General features: G+C 35.9%; 2 protein-coding genes and 1 long non-coding RNA gene across 4 annotated transcripts; 2 read left to right on the forward strand and 1 right to left on the reverse strand.

The window, feature by feature from the left end:
• Positions 1-714: 714 nt before the first annotated feature.
• LOC105784320 (phosphate transporter PHO1 homolog 10) lies at positions 715-4,608 on the forward strand. 2 transcript variants are annotated; one of them, XM_012610175.2, is made up of 14 exons: positions 715-1,184; positions 1,271-1,357; positions 1,443-1,776; positions 1,868-1,916; positions 2,009-2,080; positions 2,171-2,300; positions 2,413-2,530; positions 2,647-2,905; positions 3,003-3,107; positions 3,195-3,239; positions 3,325-3,474; positions 3,552-3,830; positions 3,910-4,046; positions 4,145-4,608. In XM_012610175.2, the coding sequence occupies exons 1-14, from the start codon at positions 761-763 to the stop codon at positions 4,251-4,253; spliced, it is 2,298 nt and encodes a 765-aa protein (XP_012465629.1). In that variant the 5' UTR covers positions 715-760; the 3' UTR covers positions 4,254-4,608. The 2 variants fall into 2 exon arrangements, with proteins under 2 accessions (XP_012465629.1, XP_012465630.1); XM_012610176.2 differs by having other exon boundaries at positions 1,277-1,357.
• Positions 4,609-5,060: 452 nt separating this feature from the next.
• On the forward strand, positions 5,061-6,701 carry LOC105784322 (alkane hydroxylase MAH1). Its single transcript, XM_012610177.2, has one exon. The coding sequence runs from the start codon at positions 5,063-5,065 to the stop codon at positions 6,557-6,559; it is 1,497 nt and encodes a 498-aa protein (XP_012465631.1). The 5' UTR covers positions 5,061-5,062; the 3' UTR covers positions 6,560-6,701.
• Positions 6,702-12,722: 6,021 nt separating this feature from the next.
• LOC128035999 (uncharacterized) lies at positions 12,723-13,375 on the reverse strand. The gene is made up of 3 exons (XR_008192745.1): positions 13,208-13,375; positions 13,028-13,090; positions 12,723-12,945 (listed from the first exon to the last, which is right to left on the reverse strand). It is a non-coding gene; the product is annotated as an uncharacterized LOC128035999 (long non-coding RNA).
• Positions 13,376-16,109: the final 2,734 nt, after the last annotated feature.

The following is a 16,109-nucleotide window of genomic DNA, read 5'->3' on the forward strand; positions in this document are numbered from 1 at the left end:
TATTACAACAAGGATTCTCAACATTTTTAATTCATAAGTCGTTAATTTCGAGATCAAGAACTTGTCTAATTGTTCATATAAAAACACCAATTAAATTTCCATGTTCAGTCTGTCACTATCATCTACAAAATCTCTTCTTGATGTCCAATAATGACAAGATTTGCAGCCTCTCCTGGTATGTTCTTTCATACCAGGCTGTATGCTAACGTTGATGAAACACTTGTCCTATATCCTGTCTCAAGTATGATTTCACCCAAAAGGAAAACCAAACCGATTGGAAACTGGGGTTCATCGTACAATACAAATAATCCAACCAATGCCGTATTTTCTGTTACGCAAGGTTGCAAAAATCGTAGCACATCATCACCCTTTTTGGCCTAGGGCGAAGACACGTGTTGCTCCATTTGTTCCACCTCATACTATGTCTTTGTTTTATCCAGTAAAACTGCAAGCAAATGAGATGACTGCAGAAACCATGCAAAAAGTAGCACAACATATTTATTGACCGACACCACCTCCATGATATGTGAACACACACATCACCTTCTTTGTCACATGTCAAGACCTCAATATTGGTACATTAACAGGCATTGACATGTTTTGTCATCAGATATGACAGCTCACGGTTTCTATTTTTTGCTTATTTTAAACAAAGTGTATATGTATATATGTGTATGTAGCTGTCTAATTATATATCTGCCATTGTTGATTTCAACAAGCATTTGGGTGAAGTGAAGCTTCCGTTTTTTGCAATATAAAGATGAAGTTCAGCAAAGACTTCAAAAGGCAAATGGTACCTGAATGGATAGAAGCCTATGTGGATTACGATGGCCTCAAACGTATTTTACGAGAGATTTTGCATTACAACCTAAGCAAGAAACGGGAAACACCCTTGAAATCCTTGGAGAAGAAGTTATCCCTGCATCGAACTCTTAGCGGTTTACATCGGCACACCAACGGAGATGTGGAGAACCAAGTGACTAGAGAAGGAAGAGAGATCGAGATCGAGTTCTTTAGGAAACTTGATGAAGAACTCAACAAGATCAATACATTTTATAAGGAACAGATAGAAGTAGTGATGGATGAATCAACTTTGCTGAATAAACAACTCGACGCTTTGATTGCCTTGCGGCTCAAGGTACGAAGCTCTTGCAGTAATGGTGCCTGTTCACCGGAACATCAGGGTAAGTACCGTAACTAATATCATGTAGTGTATGTGCATGGAGCCTAATAAGTTATAATGCTTCTGTATGCTTACGGTATGCTAAAGGTGTAGAAATGGGGTCTCTGAATTCAAGTTCTGAAGTGGAGATGAGTGAACATCGTGCACTAGAAGTATCTTCCAACTCTCTTAGTGGTATGCATCATATGACTACAATCTTCTGATACTCGAGGGGGAACTATCGAGCTCGAGAACTTACTATCTTAGTCCGAATTTGCAGGAAGTGAAATCACGGATGTGATTCTCCAAGGGATAAACCAAGATGATGAATCAACGAGTGTCTTGGAGAACAATACGATTGTGAAGAGTAACGGTCGCCCGGAGGAAGTAGGCAACAACTCTACCAACCAACAAGGTGATCCCCTAGAAATCCTTGAGAGAGTGAAGATAAGAAACACCCTTGAATCTCCTCTAGATACCATAAAAGGTGTTTTCAAGGATTCCAAACATGATGACTTGTGTTTCAAGAAAGATGAACTGAAGAAAGTTGAAGCAAAGCTGAGACTGGCCTTTATTGAGTTCTATCAGAAGCTAAGGCTTGTAAAGCAATACAGGTGATAATAAACAGCTTAACCATCTGTTAATTTACCACTTGTATGTATGTTTTTTTGTCATTGACATGTGTGTTTCATATGGCCAAACCAGTTTCATGAATCTCTCAGCATTATCCAAGATCATGAAATCATATGAAAAGGTCAGAGACCAAATGCTTCTAAAAATATCCATGTTGCATTTAGAAGCTTAGATTCAATTTGGTCCCAAACTGACTACTCCACATTGATGCAGATTACATCAAGAAGGGAAGCAAGACTATACATGAAAAAAATCGATAACTCTTATATCGGAAGTTCTGATGAGGTTTTGTCTCAGTTACCTTACTAACATACTTTATCTTGTTAATTATTATCACAGTTACTTTCTAAAACACCAAATTTTGTTCTGTATTAGGTGAATAATCTATTGGAAAGAGTTGAAGCTACCTTTATCAAGCACTTTTCGAATTCAAATATACAAAAAGGCATGAAATCATTGAGGCCAAAAACTAAGAAAGAGAAGCACAGTGTAACATTCTGGTCTGGTAAGTGTTAACTTGCAAATTAAGAAGCCCTTTCTGTAAGCTGATTACACCGATATTATGGCAACCTGAGATTAAAACATTCATCTATTAATTGTTGACTTGTTGTGTTCAGGATGTTTTTCTGGTTTTTCAGCAGCATTGCTCATTGCTGTTGCTTTAAGAATAGAGACAAAGAAACTAATGGAGAAGGAGGGTGCCTCCTACACGGTTAACATTTTCCCACTTTACAGGCAAATAAATAAAATTTTCTGATTAAATATTCATCAAATTATTCGAATTCGTTTTGGCTTTTCGATTGTTTTTTCTTCCCCATCCTGATAGACCAATTACTTGAATATCTTTGCAGTATTTTTGCATATATTGTCCTGCATTTGCTCATATATGCTGCAGACATATACTTTTGGAGACGTTTTAAAATCAACTATCCGTTTATCTTCGGTTTCAAGCCGGGAACTGAGTTAAGCTATCGAGAAGTCTTCCTCCTCGGTACAGGTCTTGCTGTACTTTCATTAAGTTGTTTCCTGGGGAACTTGTACTTAGATTTGGGCTCTACAACTCAAAGATACAAGACATTAACTGGTCTTTTCCCTTTGGGATTAGTTGCAGTAAGATTTTATAAGTATCTTTCATATTTTTGTATTTATTATCGACTCGCTACGCATGCTCGAAGCTACATCCGATGATTTTGCTTCTACATTGCAGATTGTTATGATCATATTGTTTTGCCCTTTCAACATCATATATCGGTCGACGCGTTTCTTCTTCATTAAGTCCTTATTTCGCTGCCTTTGCGCTCCTCTTTACAAGGTAATGAAATTGTTAAAAAATCACAATGATATTAGTTGGATATGGCAACTGATAGCCTTGGATTTCAATTTGTTCATTTCTCTGCAGGTCACGTTACCAGATTTCTTCTTGGCAGATCATGTCACCAGCCAGGTTTCCGATCGTATTTTACGAACTTTATATTTGCTAAGTTAACTAAGTTTATATAGTTAACTAAGTTTCGACCATTCGAAAATAGGTCACAGCTATAAGGAGTCTCGACCTTTATATTTGCTACTATGGTTTAGGAGAACGCTCCCAACGAGAAAGCAAATGTCATGGTCACGGCATTTACAATGTCCTTTATTTCGCCGTGCCGGTGATACCGTTCTGGCTCCGTTTCTTACAGGTATTATTTCATCTCGTAACCCCTATTTGAAAAAAGGGATTCATTTATTCATTTACCGTATTGCCGTTTTTTCGTAGTGCATTCGTCGATTGTTCGAGGAAAAAGAAGCTATGCACGGATACAGCAGCGTGAACTACCTCTTGACAATTGTTGCAGCTATCATTAGAACTATTTGTGAACTAAAGAAGGGAATGGCTTGGATGGTGTTGGCTTTGGTAAGCTCATCTGTAGTAGTAATAGTCGCTACATATTGGGATATCGTCTTCGACTGGGGACTTTTACGACGGCATTCGAAGAATCCTTATCTCAGAGATAAACTTCTAGTTCCATACAAAAGTGTCTACTTTGCAGCAATGGTAATTACTAATATGGATTATCGATCAATGTTATGATCTTCTTCATAGTACTAATAACTGGATGCTTCGGTGCAAACAGGCCCTGGATGTAGTGTTGAGAATTGCCTGGATGCAGTTGGTGTTGGAATTTAAGTTGCACTCACTTCATAGAATGGCAATAACAACCGTAGTTTCTTGTCTGGAAATCACTCGTCGCGGTATTTGGAGCTTCTTCAGGTACATAATGTAGCAATCAACTAACATGTCTAGTTTCTTACATCCCTTACCATAGTCTGAAAATTGCATACTTGATTTGTTTTGTTTCCATGATTTAGGATAGAGAATGAACACTTGAACAACGTTGGCAAGTACCGAGCATTCAAATCGGTTCCGCTTCCTTTCAATTATGATGAGGAGGAGGAGGAATCAAGCAAGGATGATTAAGCTTTAAGCACCTTCAACATCTCTATCTTAGAAGCAGGCAAGGCAAATCTGAATCCAGCTTCTTGGAAGACAATCCAGCAGCATTAAGAATCTTCAGAAACCTGATACCTTTCACAAATTCAGTGTCAGAAAGATGTAGTAAATGCTTTTTTTTTTTTAATACCCAAAAAGAAAAGCTATTGTTACTAATGGCTTTTCGCAGCCAAAAGTAGAGTGATAATTTGTATACCCATGTTTTGTTTATGTATTTTTATAGTGTTTTAAAGAAGTTTTAGATTCATATAAAGTTATAAACTTTCTTTGTCTTGCATAAGTTGTTGCAGTAATTCAAGAGCCAAAGACTTGAATTTCATCAGCTTTGTCCGAAGAACCAATCTTATCAATGCCTTATTTGGCAATTTCTTTTTGTTTTTGAGAAATAATAATTTCATTAAATCAAAACAGCAATAATTAATTGGGAAGGGCATATAGAGATACAAGTTTTAATTAATTTATGTAGGGGGAGGGGGAATATAGGGATAGGTAGGGGGAGAGGGTATATAGGGATAGGAACGTTATTAAAGCATTTTTGCATTGTGCCGTCTTTGCATTACATGCCTTCTCCTCGACTGAATCATTATTGCATTTATGTCATATAGAGTCCATTTAGCACACATCTTATTTAATAGCCGATGCCTTCTATTCAATCCTTGAGAAAAGTTATTTCACATTATTAATTACCTTATCTGTCTATTTCGGTTGGTTTCAGCTTTACAATTGAAACCTTCGACTATAAATACAGCTCAAGTTTGGGCTCAAAACAGGGCAATATGGATTCCTTTATCTACAGTATTCTTATCATCTCAATCCTAGCTTTTATTATTATAAGACTAATCCTCTTTTTTTCTTCTAAATCCTGCAATGGAGTCCCTCAGAAGAGGCTATTGCTAGGGATGTTATCGTTATTGTTTCCGAACCTGGACTTAAGCGTTCACGATAGAACTGCTGAAATGCTTGAAAGAAGCAAGGGAACAATACACATCCATCAATATTCATGGTTCACTGGCACCAAAGTCCTGCTCACCAGTGACCCTGCAAACGTCTGCCATGTACTAAGCACTAACTTTTCCAACTACCCCAAGGGGTCGAAATGGAGAGAACACGTAGATGTTCTTGGAGACACCCTTTTCAGTGCCGATTTTAAAGAGTGGGAGAAAGAAAGAAAACTGGTACGTTCTCTCACTAGTTACCACAAATTCCATCAGGCCACCACCAAGATTGTTTGGGACAGAATACAGACAGGGCTCATCCCTGTGCTTCAACATGCTTCGAAACTGGCTCTACTGGTTGACCTCCAAGATTTGTTTCAAAAACTCATCCTTGACATTGCTTGGATGATATCCATCGGCTACAATCCCAACTTTCTGGGGATCGAGTTTCGGAAAGATCCGTTCTCCGTGGCTTTAGAAGATGCATGTGAAGCGGCTTTTTCTCGTTTTCTAATGCCCCATAGTTTGTGGAAGTTACATAGGTGGCTAGGAATTGGCAAAGAAAAGAAACTAAAACATGCTTGGGAAACCATTGATCGTGTCTTTGCAGATTGCATATCTAAGAAGCAAGAAGAATCAGCCAAAGGGGAAGATCATGAGGAGGGCTGCAATTTCGAAGGTGTTTACTGCGTTACCGGGGAGGATAAGGCCTTCAGATCAGCTGCTACTCGTAAAGGGTTGAGGGACAACATTGTCAGTTTCATATTTGCCACACAAGACACAACTAGTTCAGTTCTTACATGGTTCTTCTACAGTGTTGCCAAGCATCCATCTGTTGAAGCTAAAATCAGAGATGAAATATTTAAAAATAACCCACAAGAACTGAACAAATTGGTGTATCTACATGCAGCATTATGCGAAACATTGAGACTGTTCCCTCCAGGACCAGTGCTGTCAAGAATAGCTGTTGAACCTGACACCCTCCCGAGCGGCCATAGAATCAATGGGAACACGAATGTTGTGATCGCAGTACACGCAATGGGAAGGATGACATCGATATGGGGAGACGATTGTCATGAATTCAAGCCAGAGAGATGGATCACCGAGCAAGGAGAGATTAAACGCGTGTCACATTATCAGTTTCCGGCATTCAGTGCAGGGCCGAGGATTTGTCTAGGGAAGAAGTTAGCATTTATGATGATGAAGGCAACCGCAGCAACGATTATCTATAACTACGATATTGAGATACAGGTGGATCACCCAGCTGAACCCAAGAGTAGCGTTGTCTTCCATATGAAGCGTGGACTGATGGCTAGGATCAACAGTAGAGGAACTTGATTTATTTCACGCATGCAAGCTTATCTCTATGTCTTTGTAGTTTGCTCGTCTTTGATACATCGTAAGTAGCTTTTCTTTTAAATAATGATCATGCAGGTTGAAATAAATAAATAAGGAAAATAAAGCCTTATTATTATTATTATTATTATTAGCAAATATTTTATTATTATTACTATAAATAAAGCAAGTTAATTTTACAAAACCAAAATTTTAGTCTAAATGAAAATTATTCAAATTTCATTCACCAAATAAAGAATGCTATTAATGTTAGTTAGAATGAAAATTTTGTTTTCAACTTATACGGATGATCTTAATTTCCAATGTTTCTCGCATTGCACAGTTGACAAATAATTAAAGCTTTTAAATTAATTTTTAGGATACGACTTTAACTCAACACTCATTATAGCTTCTTTAATTAAAATTTTTAAACATGTTTTAGTTGGACAGATTTGGCACTTTCATTTTATTATTCTTTAAACTCTCTCGCTTACTTACTCAAGGTAGTGTAACAAATAATTATTGGTTTTATATAAATTTTAACTTTTGAATTGTATTCATGTTACATATTAATTAATTTATTATAGTGTGTTTGTGTCCTTCTTAATTCATTCATATTTTTTATATTTTTTATAATAATTTAATTTTAATTTTATATTCATTTATTTAAATTTTAAAAATCAATATATATATTATGTTAAAAGTTTCTTAGATTTTTTATGAAAAAGAAATTAAAACGAATGAATTTAGACACAAGGGTAGATCTAGGAGCTGGTAGGATTTAAGTCCTCTAAAATGAAAAATTTTCCATTTAGGCTATTTATAGTTTATAAGATTTTAAATTAATAATGGTAAAATTAGATCTAAAATAATAATTTAATTTAATCTTTTAAAATTATAAATATATAGGCTATTAAAATGACAAAATTACATTTTACTATTATAAAATATATAATTTAATTTTGACCCTTAAAAAATGTCTAAATTTGCCCCTATCCCTAAGTCGTATTTTGGATCCACCACTTATTAGACATGTTTATATATATTTATATATATAAATTCTTATGTACAATTTTTAAGTAAATAATCCACATGCTATATTCATAACTAGAGAAAAGCATCACAACAAACATAAACTTTTTACGTCAATAATACAAAAAAATTACGAAAATAGTGTAAAAGTATATTATTTACAAGAATAAATCATTGTAAATGTGTCGAGGAATGTCACCTGTAAAATATATTTTAATAAAAATAAATAAAATAATATTATTTTAATTTAAAAAAGGGTGTCGTCAAACAAAGAGTCGCGCCCATTTTTCACATGCACTTTTACTTTTTCTTTTTAACAACCGGTCAATTTATCATTAAAAGCCTATTTTTTTTAAATTTATCGAAATAGGCCCGGTATTTTATTATTTACCGGAATGGGCCCTTTTTCCCTAAAGTGCGTCCACGTCAGCGCGAAGTCAAGGGACGTGTCAGCAAATCGCGTCCACGTCAGCGCGCTTTGCTGACGTGGCAACAAATCACGTCCACGTAAGCGCGATTTGTGTCCATGTCAGCAAAGCGCTTTGACGTGGACGCGTTTTGATGCCACGTAGCGCGCCTCTGGAGACACGATTTCCCCGCACGCGAACAGTGCAACGGTAAAAAAAAAAATCTATAAATACCCCCACCCTTTATTTTTTTTCACAAACTAATCCTCTCTCAATTATTTTCTCAATTTCCTCTCAATTTGCTCTCCAATTCCTTCCAAATTTCTCTCAAATCCATATTTAATCTCAATTTACTCTTAAATTTCTCTTAAATCCCTATTTTTAAATAATTTTAAAAAAAATTATTTTTTTAATTTTTTTAAATTGTAAAAATTTGTACAATTTCAGCAATGGCCGGAGAATTGACTCGTCTTGATAAGCAGCAAATATCCGTCGAACAAATGAAAATGGTAAGTGTTAAATTTAATTTTTAAATATTATTTAAGATTTTTTTATTTATGCATTTTTAGATAATTATTAATTTATTATTTGTTATAAAAGTCTGTAGATCGGATATTGGAATGCTATATCCGAAATATGCATGCTCCTCCATCACTGTTGGTAGAGAACTACCTGTGAGAAGCGGGTTTTTGGCACGTGGACGCGACTTCAGAAAGTCTTCTGATAAAGCATCCTACTTTGATTTTATCTTAAAAACTCATAAACATGAAACGTAATCTAATTTTGAATAAATTATAATTAATTTAATTAGGAAACTCTAAACCCTAATCCCTTATTTGTTTACTTTTTTCTCCAAAACCCTAAAAATCCTAAAAATCCTAAACCCTAACCCTAAAAACCAAAAACCTAACGTGGGAAAAACGGGGAAAACGCGTCCCCAGGGGCGCGCTTTGCTGACGTTGCAGCAAATCACGCCCACGTAAGTGCGATTTGTGTCCACATCAGCAAAACGCGTTGACGTGGACACGATTTGCTGACACGTCCCCTGACTTCGCGCCAACGTGGACGCGCTTTAGGGGAAAAGGGCCCATTCCGGTAAATAATAAAATACCGGACCCATTTCGGTAAATTTTTAAAAAAAAATGGCTTTTTTTGGTATTTTGCCCTTAACAACTTTTATATTTATATTTTATATTTTATATATTAATAAATAAAAGGCTAAGTTTTTTTATTTTCATAGTTTTATAATATTTTATAATTATAAAAATTTTGAATATGAAGAATAATGATTAAATTGGTTGACTGAGTTTTAACTCGATTAATATCAACATTATTGTCAGAGCAGGAGGATATGAGTTCAAGCGCATTAAAGTGCATTTATCCTCCTATTTACAAGTGGGAAGAGATTGTATGTAGTTCTAGGCATTGTATAAAAAAAAGAATAATGACCAAATTGATAATTTTTTGGTAAAATTGACATAAAAACATTAGGTTAAGCTACCTAAATAGTCATTCAATTTTTTTTTAGTGAGTTCCTATTTTGGTCACCGGAATTTTTTTTGTTAATTTCATCACTCCCGTTAAGTGAATTTCCAATTCTACTCACTCCACCATTAAGATGTATTTGGTTACTAAACAGAATGTCGATGTGGCCTTCTTTTGATTGGTATAATAACAAAGTTACCCCCTAATATTTTACACATTCTATCAAGTTGATTCTATTTCTAAAAAATTCAATAAATTTCACCCTCAAAGTTTATGCATTATCAACTCGATCATTATTGTAAATTTTCAAAAACTTATAATTATAAAATATTTTAAAAATAACACAAACCAACCATTTTTTTATAAATATTAAAAATTCGATGATCAAAACAGGAACTCGCTAAAAATACTTAATTGATTATTTAGGTAATTTACCCTAACATTTTTATGTCATTTTTATCAAAAAATTTATCAATTTGGTTATTATTTTAAATATTTAAACTTTTATAATTATAAAATATTAAAAAATTATATAATTATTAGGTCAGTCTCATAACCTTCCTTGTTTGTGGGAGGTGATTGCAATGAAATTTTATATTCTTTTGAAAAGAAAAAGGGGCTTCCTAGAGAGGAAAGGTGAATGGAGGCTTTTAGAGAAGCTCTGAGTGATTGTTGATTGATGGATGTTAGATATTGTGGACTGTGGTTTACTTAGGAGAAAGGTAATCTCCCAAAAACTAATATTAGGGAAAGATTAGACAAAAGGTAGCTAATAAAGGTTGGATGATTCTGTTTCCCAATGCACAAGTACGTCATCTCCCACATTCGTTCTCTAACCATTGTCCACTTCTTATTCAGACAGAGATTGACGTAGGTAATCCTCGATTTAAATGTTTTCAGTTCGAGTCTTGGTGGGTTTTGGAGGAGACTTTTGTACTAAGAGTTAGGGACCTTTTGGGGGAGGGTGACGAAGATGTTCTTACTAAATTAGACAGGGTTCGGGAAGCTTTGGACAAGTGGGCGCAAGAGATTAGATGTAAGAACGGAGGGGTGAAAAAGGAGTTGTCTAGGAAGCTGGAAGTGCTATTAGAAGAAGATAAGATGATGACAATCTTGCAGAGTTGATTGATACTAAAGTTTAGTTAAACTTAGAGATTGATAAGGATGAATTTTTTTTGGGAACAGAAGGCAAGGGAAAACTGGCTGAGATTGGGGAGGATAAGAATACAACTTTCTTTCATAACTTTGCTTCCCAAAGGGGGAAAAATAGAATAAATGGATTGCAAGGGGAGGACGGACGGATAGTGAGGGGGAGGTGGAGATGGAAATTATCGCAAGGAATTATTTTCAATCTCTCTTTGAATCAAAGGGGATAGGGGAGATGAACTATATTTTTTCTAGGGTAAGACATTGTATCTCTGATGAGTCTAATGTTTTGCTGATAGCGCCTTATACTAGGAAAGAGATCTTGGAGGCTTTGAATGGCATGGGTCCTATGAAGGCATCTGGCAATGATGGCTTTCCGACAATATTCTTTCAGAGATGCTGGCATATTATTGGTAAGGATATTACTTCATACTGTTTGGAGATCCTCAACGAGTGTAAAACCTTAGCTCCTTTAAACCTTACAAATATTGTGCTTATTCCTAAAATTCCTTTCCCGTTGAATTTAGTGAACTTTGGGCCTATTAGTTTATGCACGTTTCTTTATAAGATGATTGCTAAAATGATAACTAATCGATTCCAAAGGGTTTTGGAGGATTGCATTAATGAGGCCCAAAGTGCTTTTATGCCAGGGCGGTTAATATCTGATAATATCCTATTGGCCTATGAAATTTTGCATTCCTTTCATAAAAAAAGGGTGGGGGAAGAAGGGCTTTATGGCTCATAAACTTGAAATGACTATGGTATTTGATCTAGTAGAATGGGGTTTCGTGAAATAAATAATGGAGCGAATGGGTTTTGCAAGCAATTGGGTAGATATTATTATGAGATGTATCTCTTCGGTCTCTTATTCTGTGGTATTGAATGGGGAGGTGGGGGAGAGGATTGTGCCAAGTAGAGTACTTCGACAAGGTAACCCTTTAAGCACTTTTCTTTTTCAAATTTGTAGTGAAGGTTTATCTACTCTCATGAGGCTAGCTTTAGGTGAAGGGTTGATTAAGGGTGTAAAGGCTAGTAAAAAGGGATTAGAAATTACGCACCTCCTATTTACTGATGATTGTGTACTATTTGGTGAAGTTAGCGATAGAGGGGCCAATGCTATAAAACAAATATTGATGGAATATGAATTTTGTTCTAGTCAGTGTATCAATTATGACAAGTTTGCTACGTACTTTAATTCGAATGTGTTAGAAGACAATCAGAATCGGGTGTCAAGTTTATTGGGGAGTTCAATTATCAAATGAGATTGAAAGATATTTGGGTCTTCCAAATATGGTGGGTAGGAAAAAGAGAGTATCATTCCAAGCTTTAAAAGATCAAGTGGAAAAGAGGATAGATAATTGGAGCATAAGGTTGTTGTCGCAAGGTGGGAAGGAAGTGTTTATTAAAGCATTTTTGCAGGCCATTCCATCATACACAATGTCATGTTTCTTGTTGCCTAAGATGCTTTGTAAGGAATCGAAAGTATTTTAGTGCGATTTTGGTGGCAAAAAAGTCACAGATGGAAGGGTATCCATTGGTGTCAATGGGCGAAATTGTGTGAGCTTAAAGAGTATGGTGGGTTGGGTTTTCGTTGTTTATCCTCTTTAGTATTGCCTTATTAGCCAAGCAGGGTTGACATCTTATTAATAATCCAGATTCTTTGTTGAATCATGTACTAAAAGCTAAATACTACCCGAGTTGTGATTTTTTGGAGGCTGGACTAGGAAGTTTACCTTCTTTTACCTGGCTTAGTATGTTGTCAATGAAGGGGCTACTCCATGAGGGCCTTGGATAGCGGGTAGGTAGAAGGGACCAAATTTTAATCCGAGAGGACACTTGGCTAGTTGGGGCAGTAAATTAAAAAGTTGGTGGGAAAATTAGTGATGACATTTTAATTAAAGTTTATGACTTGATCGATCATTCTTGTAGAAAATGGAATGGGGGTTTTATTAGAAGTACCTTTGAGGAGAGTGATACAGATAAAATTTTGCGGATTCCGTTGGCTAGAATAAAGCATGAGGACTTGGTTGTATGGAGGGGGAACCTTCAAGATCATTTCTGATGAGGAGTGCATACAAATTGCTTCTTAATAGTAATAGAGATTCTGAATCTACAGTGCTCTTAAATGCCACAAAAGGCTTATACAAGAAATTATGGAATCTAAATTTAACTACAAAACAGAAAGTCAAGTTTGGAAAATCTTATGGAACTATTTACCTATTTTAGCTAATCTCTATAGCAGACGTTTGGGTGTTCTTTTAGTCTGTCTTAGGTATGGAGTTGGCCCAGAATCAATTGATCATGCTTTCCAGAAATGTCCTGTATCAGAAAAGATGTGGAGTGAACTTAATCTATCTTAGATAACATCTCAATATTAGTTAAATATTCAAGAATGGATGACCTGGGTTTTCTAGTTTGGTAATTATGACGATTGCACGTTGGCTAGTTGTGCGTTGTGGGTAATCTGGAACGAATGGAATAAAGCCTTCCATGAGGGGATTAAAAACTCAGGACAGTGGGCAGCTGAGTTCACAAAAAATTATTTGCGCAAACTTGATTGGTTAATAGATTGGGAACTTACCAAAAACTGTGTCAGTTTAGAACGGGTTCCTCCAGCAGATCCTTTTATTAGGATAAACTTCGACACTACTTTTGACCAAAAGGAGTTTAGATCAAGTTCAGGTGTTATTGTCAAAAATGAAAGAGGGGAGGTTCTACTTACCAAGTCAACGTTGCATGGGGAGGTTGCGTCCTCTTTTGTTGCGGAGACACTAGCATGCTCGCAGGCGGTCGAGGTGGGTCAGAGTTTGGGAGTTGACATGGTTAAAGTCAAAAGAGATTCATTAGTAGTCATTAGAAAACGTAATTCTAAAGAAAATGACAGATCTAAAATTAGAAATATTATCAAAGATATCCATCAGAACAAATGAGACTTCTATTAGATATGTTTGAATAAGTCTCCAATTGTTACTGGAGGTTGTTTGCTATTTTCTTGTTTCTAGTTGTTAGCTACTTCCTTATTCTTAGTTGAGTAGTTGCTAAAAACCAGCGAAGTATTTTACTGCAATTTGTTAATAAGCTTGACTATATATATGTGTCAAGCACATGAATAAAAAGTAGTAGTACTTTCAATCAAATATTTTAACACCTGTTTTTTCTTTCTAACATTCTGGTATCCGAGCCAGGTTCAGGCCTGGTAAAGCATAGCCGCAGCTAGCTAAAACTAAAAGAGAAAGAGAGTAATGGCAACAGAAAATACATTCGTGCAACCTGCAATTCCTAAGTTCAATGGTCACTATGATCATTGGGAAATATTGATGGAGAATTTTCTATGTTCAAAAGAATACTGGAGTTTGGTGGAAATTGGAATTTCGGCTGCACCTGTTGGAACGACACTTATGGAGGTGCAGTAGTGTCAATTTGATGAGCAAAGACTTAAGGAGCTGAAGGCGAAGAATTATCTTTTCAAGCTTTGGATCAATCCATTCTCAAGATGATTCTTAAGAAGGAAACACCCAAGGACATATGGGACTCTGTGAAGAAGAAATATCAAGGTTCGACGAAGGTTAAGCGAGCTCAGTTATAGGCATTGAGAAAGGAATTTGAGACACTCCACATGAAAGATGGTGAGACTGTGAATGATTATTTCATACGTACACTTACTATTGCGAACAAAATGAAAGCTAATGGTGAAAACAAAAGTGACAGAGAAGTTGTGGAAAATATATTGCGATCCATGAAAACGAAATTCAATTATGTGGTTTGTTCTATTGAGAAGGCACAAGACACTAGCAACCTGTCCATAGATGAATTACAAAGCAGTTTGCTAGTGCACGAGCAAAGGATGATTAGCTTAGAAGAGGAACAAGTTTTGAAAGTGGCATATGAGGAATCTTCTACTCGAGGACAAGGTCGTGGTGGCCATCGAGGACGAGGTCGAGGACGTAGAAGGGAAAACTTTGACAAATCCACTGTTGAGTGCTTTAATTGCCATAAACTAGGGCACTTCAGTGGGAATGTCAAAGCAAGGAAAGCAATCATATAGAGATTTCTGAAGAAATGCTGCTCATGGCGTAGGTTGGTCATCTCGAGAGTGACGATTGGTTTTTAGACTTCGGTTGTAGCAATCACATGTGTAATAGAAAATAATATTTTATAGACTTCAATGAGCAATTTGCAAACAATGTGAAGCTAGGAAATGACGCTACCTTGGTGGTGAAAGGTAAAGGGAATGGCGCGGCTACAGATCAATAATCAAATACAGGTAATAACAGAAGTTTTTTATGTGTCTGATTTGAAAAATAATTTCTTAAGTGTTGGTCAGCTTCAAGAGAAGGGCTTAGTTGTGCTTATTCAACACAACAGCTGCAAGGTTTATCATCCTGAGAGGAGTGTTATCATGAAATTTGTGATGTTTTCAAATCACATGTTCAAAATTGCAACATTGTCTCTACCATTTGTACAACTTGCTTCAATACAATAACTGAATATATTGGTCAATTATGGCATTACCGCTATGGTCATCTGAGTTTCAATGGACTCAACACTCTACAACATAATGAGATGGTTTTTGGTCTACCACAGTTGACAAAACCATCAAGAGTGTGCAAGGAATGTCTGAATAGAAAGCAACAATGAGATCCATTTCCTAAGAAGAGTTTATGAGGAGCTGAGTTGCCACTGCAATTAATTCATTTTGATTTATGTGGCCTTATTAAACCAATGTCTAACAACAATAAGAGGTACTTCATCACTTTCATTGATGATTATAGTAGAAAGATATGGATTTATTTTTTACATGAGAAAGCAGAAGCATTTAAATTCTTCAAGGAATTCAAAACTAAGGCCAAATGTGAATTGGGTCGGTAAATTAAGTGTCTCTGAACAGATCATGGTGGTGAATTTACTTCATCAGAATTTTCAAATTTTTGTGATGAAAATAGGATAAAAGGCAGGTTACTACTCCATATTCGCCACAACAAAATGGTGTTGCCGAGCAAAAAAATCATACCATTATGAATATGGTTCAAAATATGATGATCGCAAAAGGTATCCCCAAGACTTTCTGGCCGAAAGCTGTCAATTGGGCAGTACATCTTCTCAATAGAAGTCCGACAATAGTAGTGCAGAACAAGACCCCAAAAGAAGCTTGGAGTGGTGAAAAATCTTCTGTGGGATATTTCAGGGTTTTTGGATGTGTGGCTCACGTATATGTGTGAGATAACTTTCGAACTAAATTGGATAAACGTAGTGTAACCTGCGTTTTATTGGGAGTTAGTGAAGAATCAAAGGCATATTGACTATATAATCCAAACAATGGAAAGATAATTATTAGTTGAGATGTTGTATTTAAAGAGGACAGAAGCTGGAATTGGGGAAAAGGATTCACAAGCTCAATTCAATATGAGTTGGATTAGAATGCTAGTGAAAGTAATGCTGAAATGGGTGATGATCGGGAGGAGAAGGAAATAGAGAAAGATATT

This window comes from Gossypium raimondii, chromosome 13 (assembly GCF_025698545.1).
Source record: "Gossypium raimondii isolate GPD5lz chromosome 13, ASM2569854v1, whole genome shotgun sequence".
Classification (NCBI taxonomy): Eukaryota; Viridiplantae; Streptophyta; class Magnoliopsida; order Malvales; family Malvaceae; genus Gossypium; species Gossypium raimondii.

Bases quoted from the DNA above. Each gene is read 5' to 3' on its own strand.
- LOC105784320 (XM_012610175.2), top strand. From the start codon at position 761: ATGAAGTTCAGCAAAGACTTCAAAAGGCAAATGGTACCTGAATGGATA. The intron at 2,531-2,646 runs GCAAATAAATAA...ATATCTTTGCAG, and splicing joins AACATTTTCCCACTTTACAG to TATTTTTGCATATATTGTCC. The intron at 3,240-3,324 runs GTTTCCGATCGT...ATTCGAAAATAG, and splicing joins CAGATCATGTCACCAGCCAG to GTCACAGCTATAAGGAGTCT.
- LOC105784322 (XM_012610177.2), top strand. From the start codon at position 5,063: ATGGATTCCTTTATCTACAGTATTCTTATCATCTCAATCCTAGCTTTT.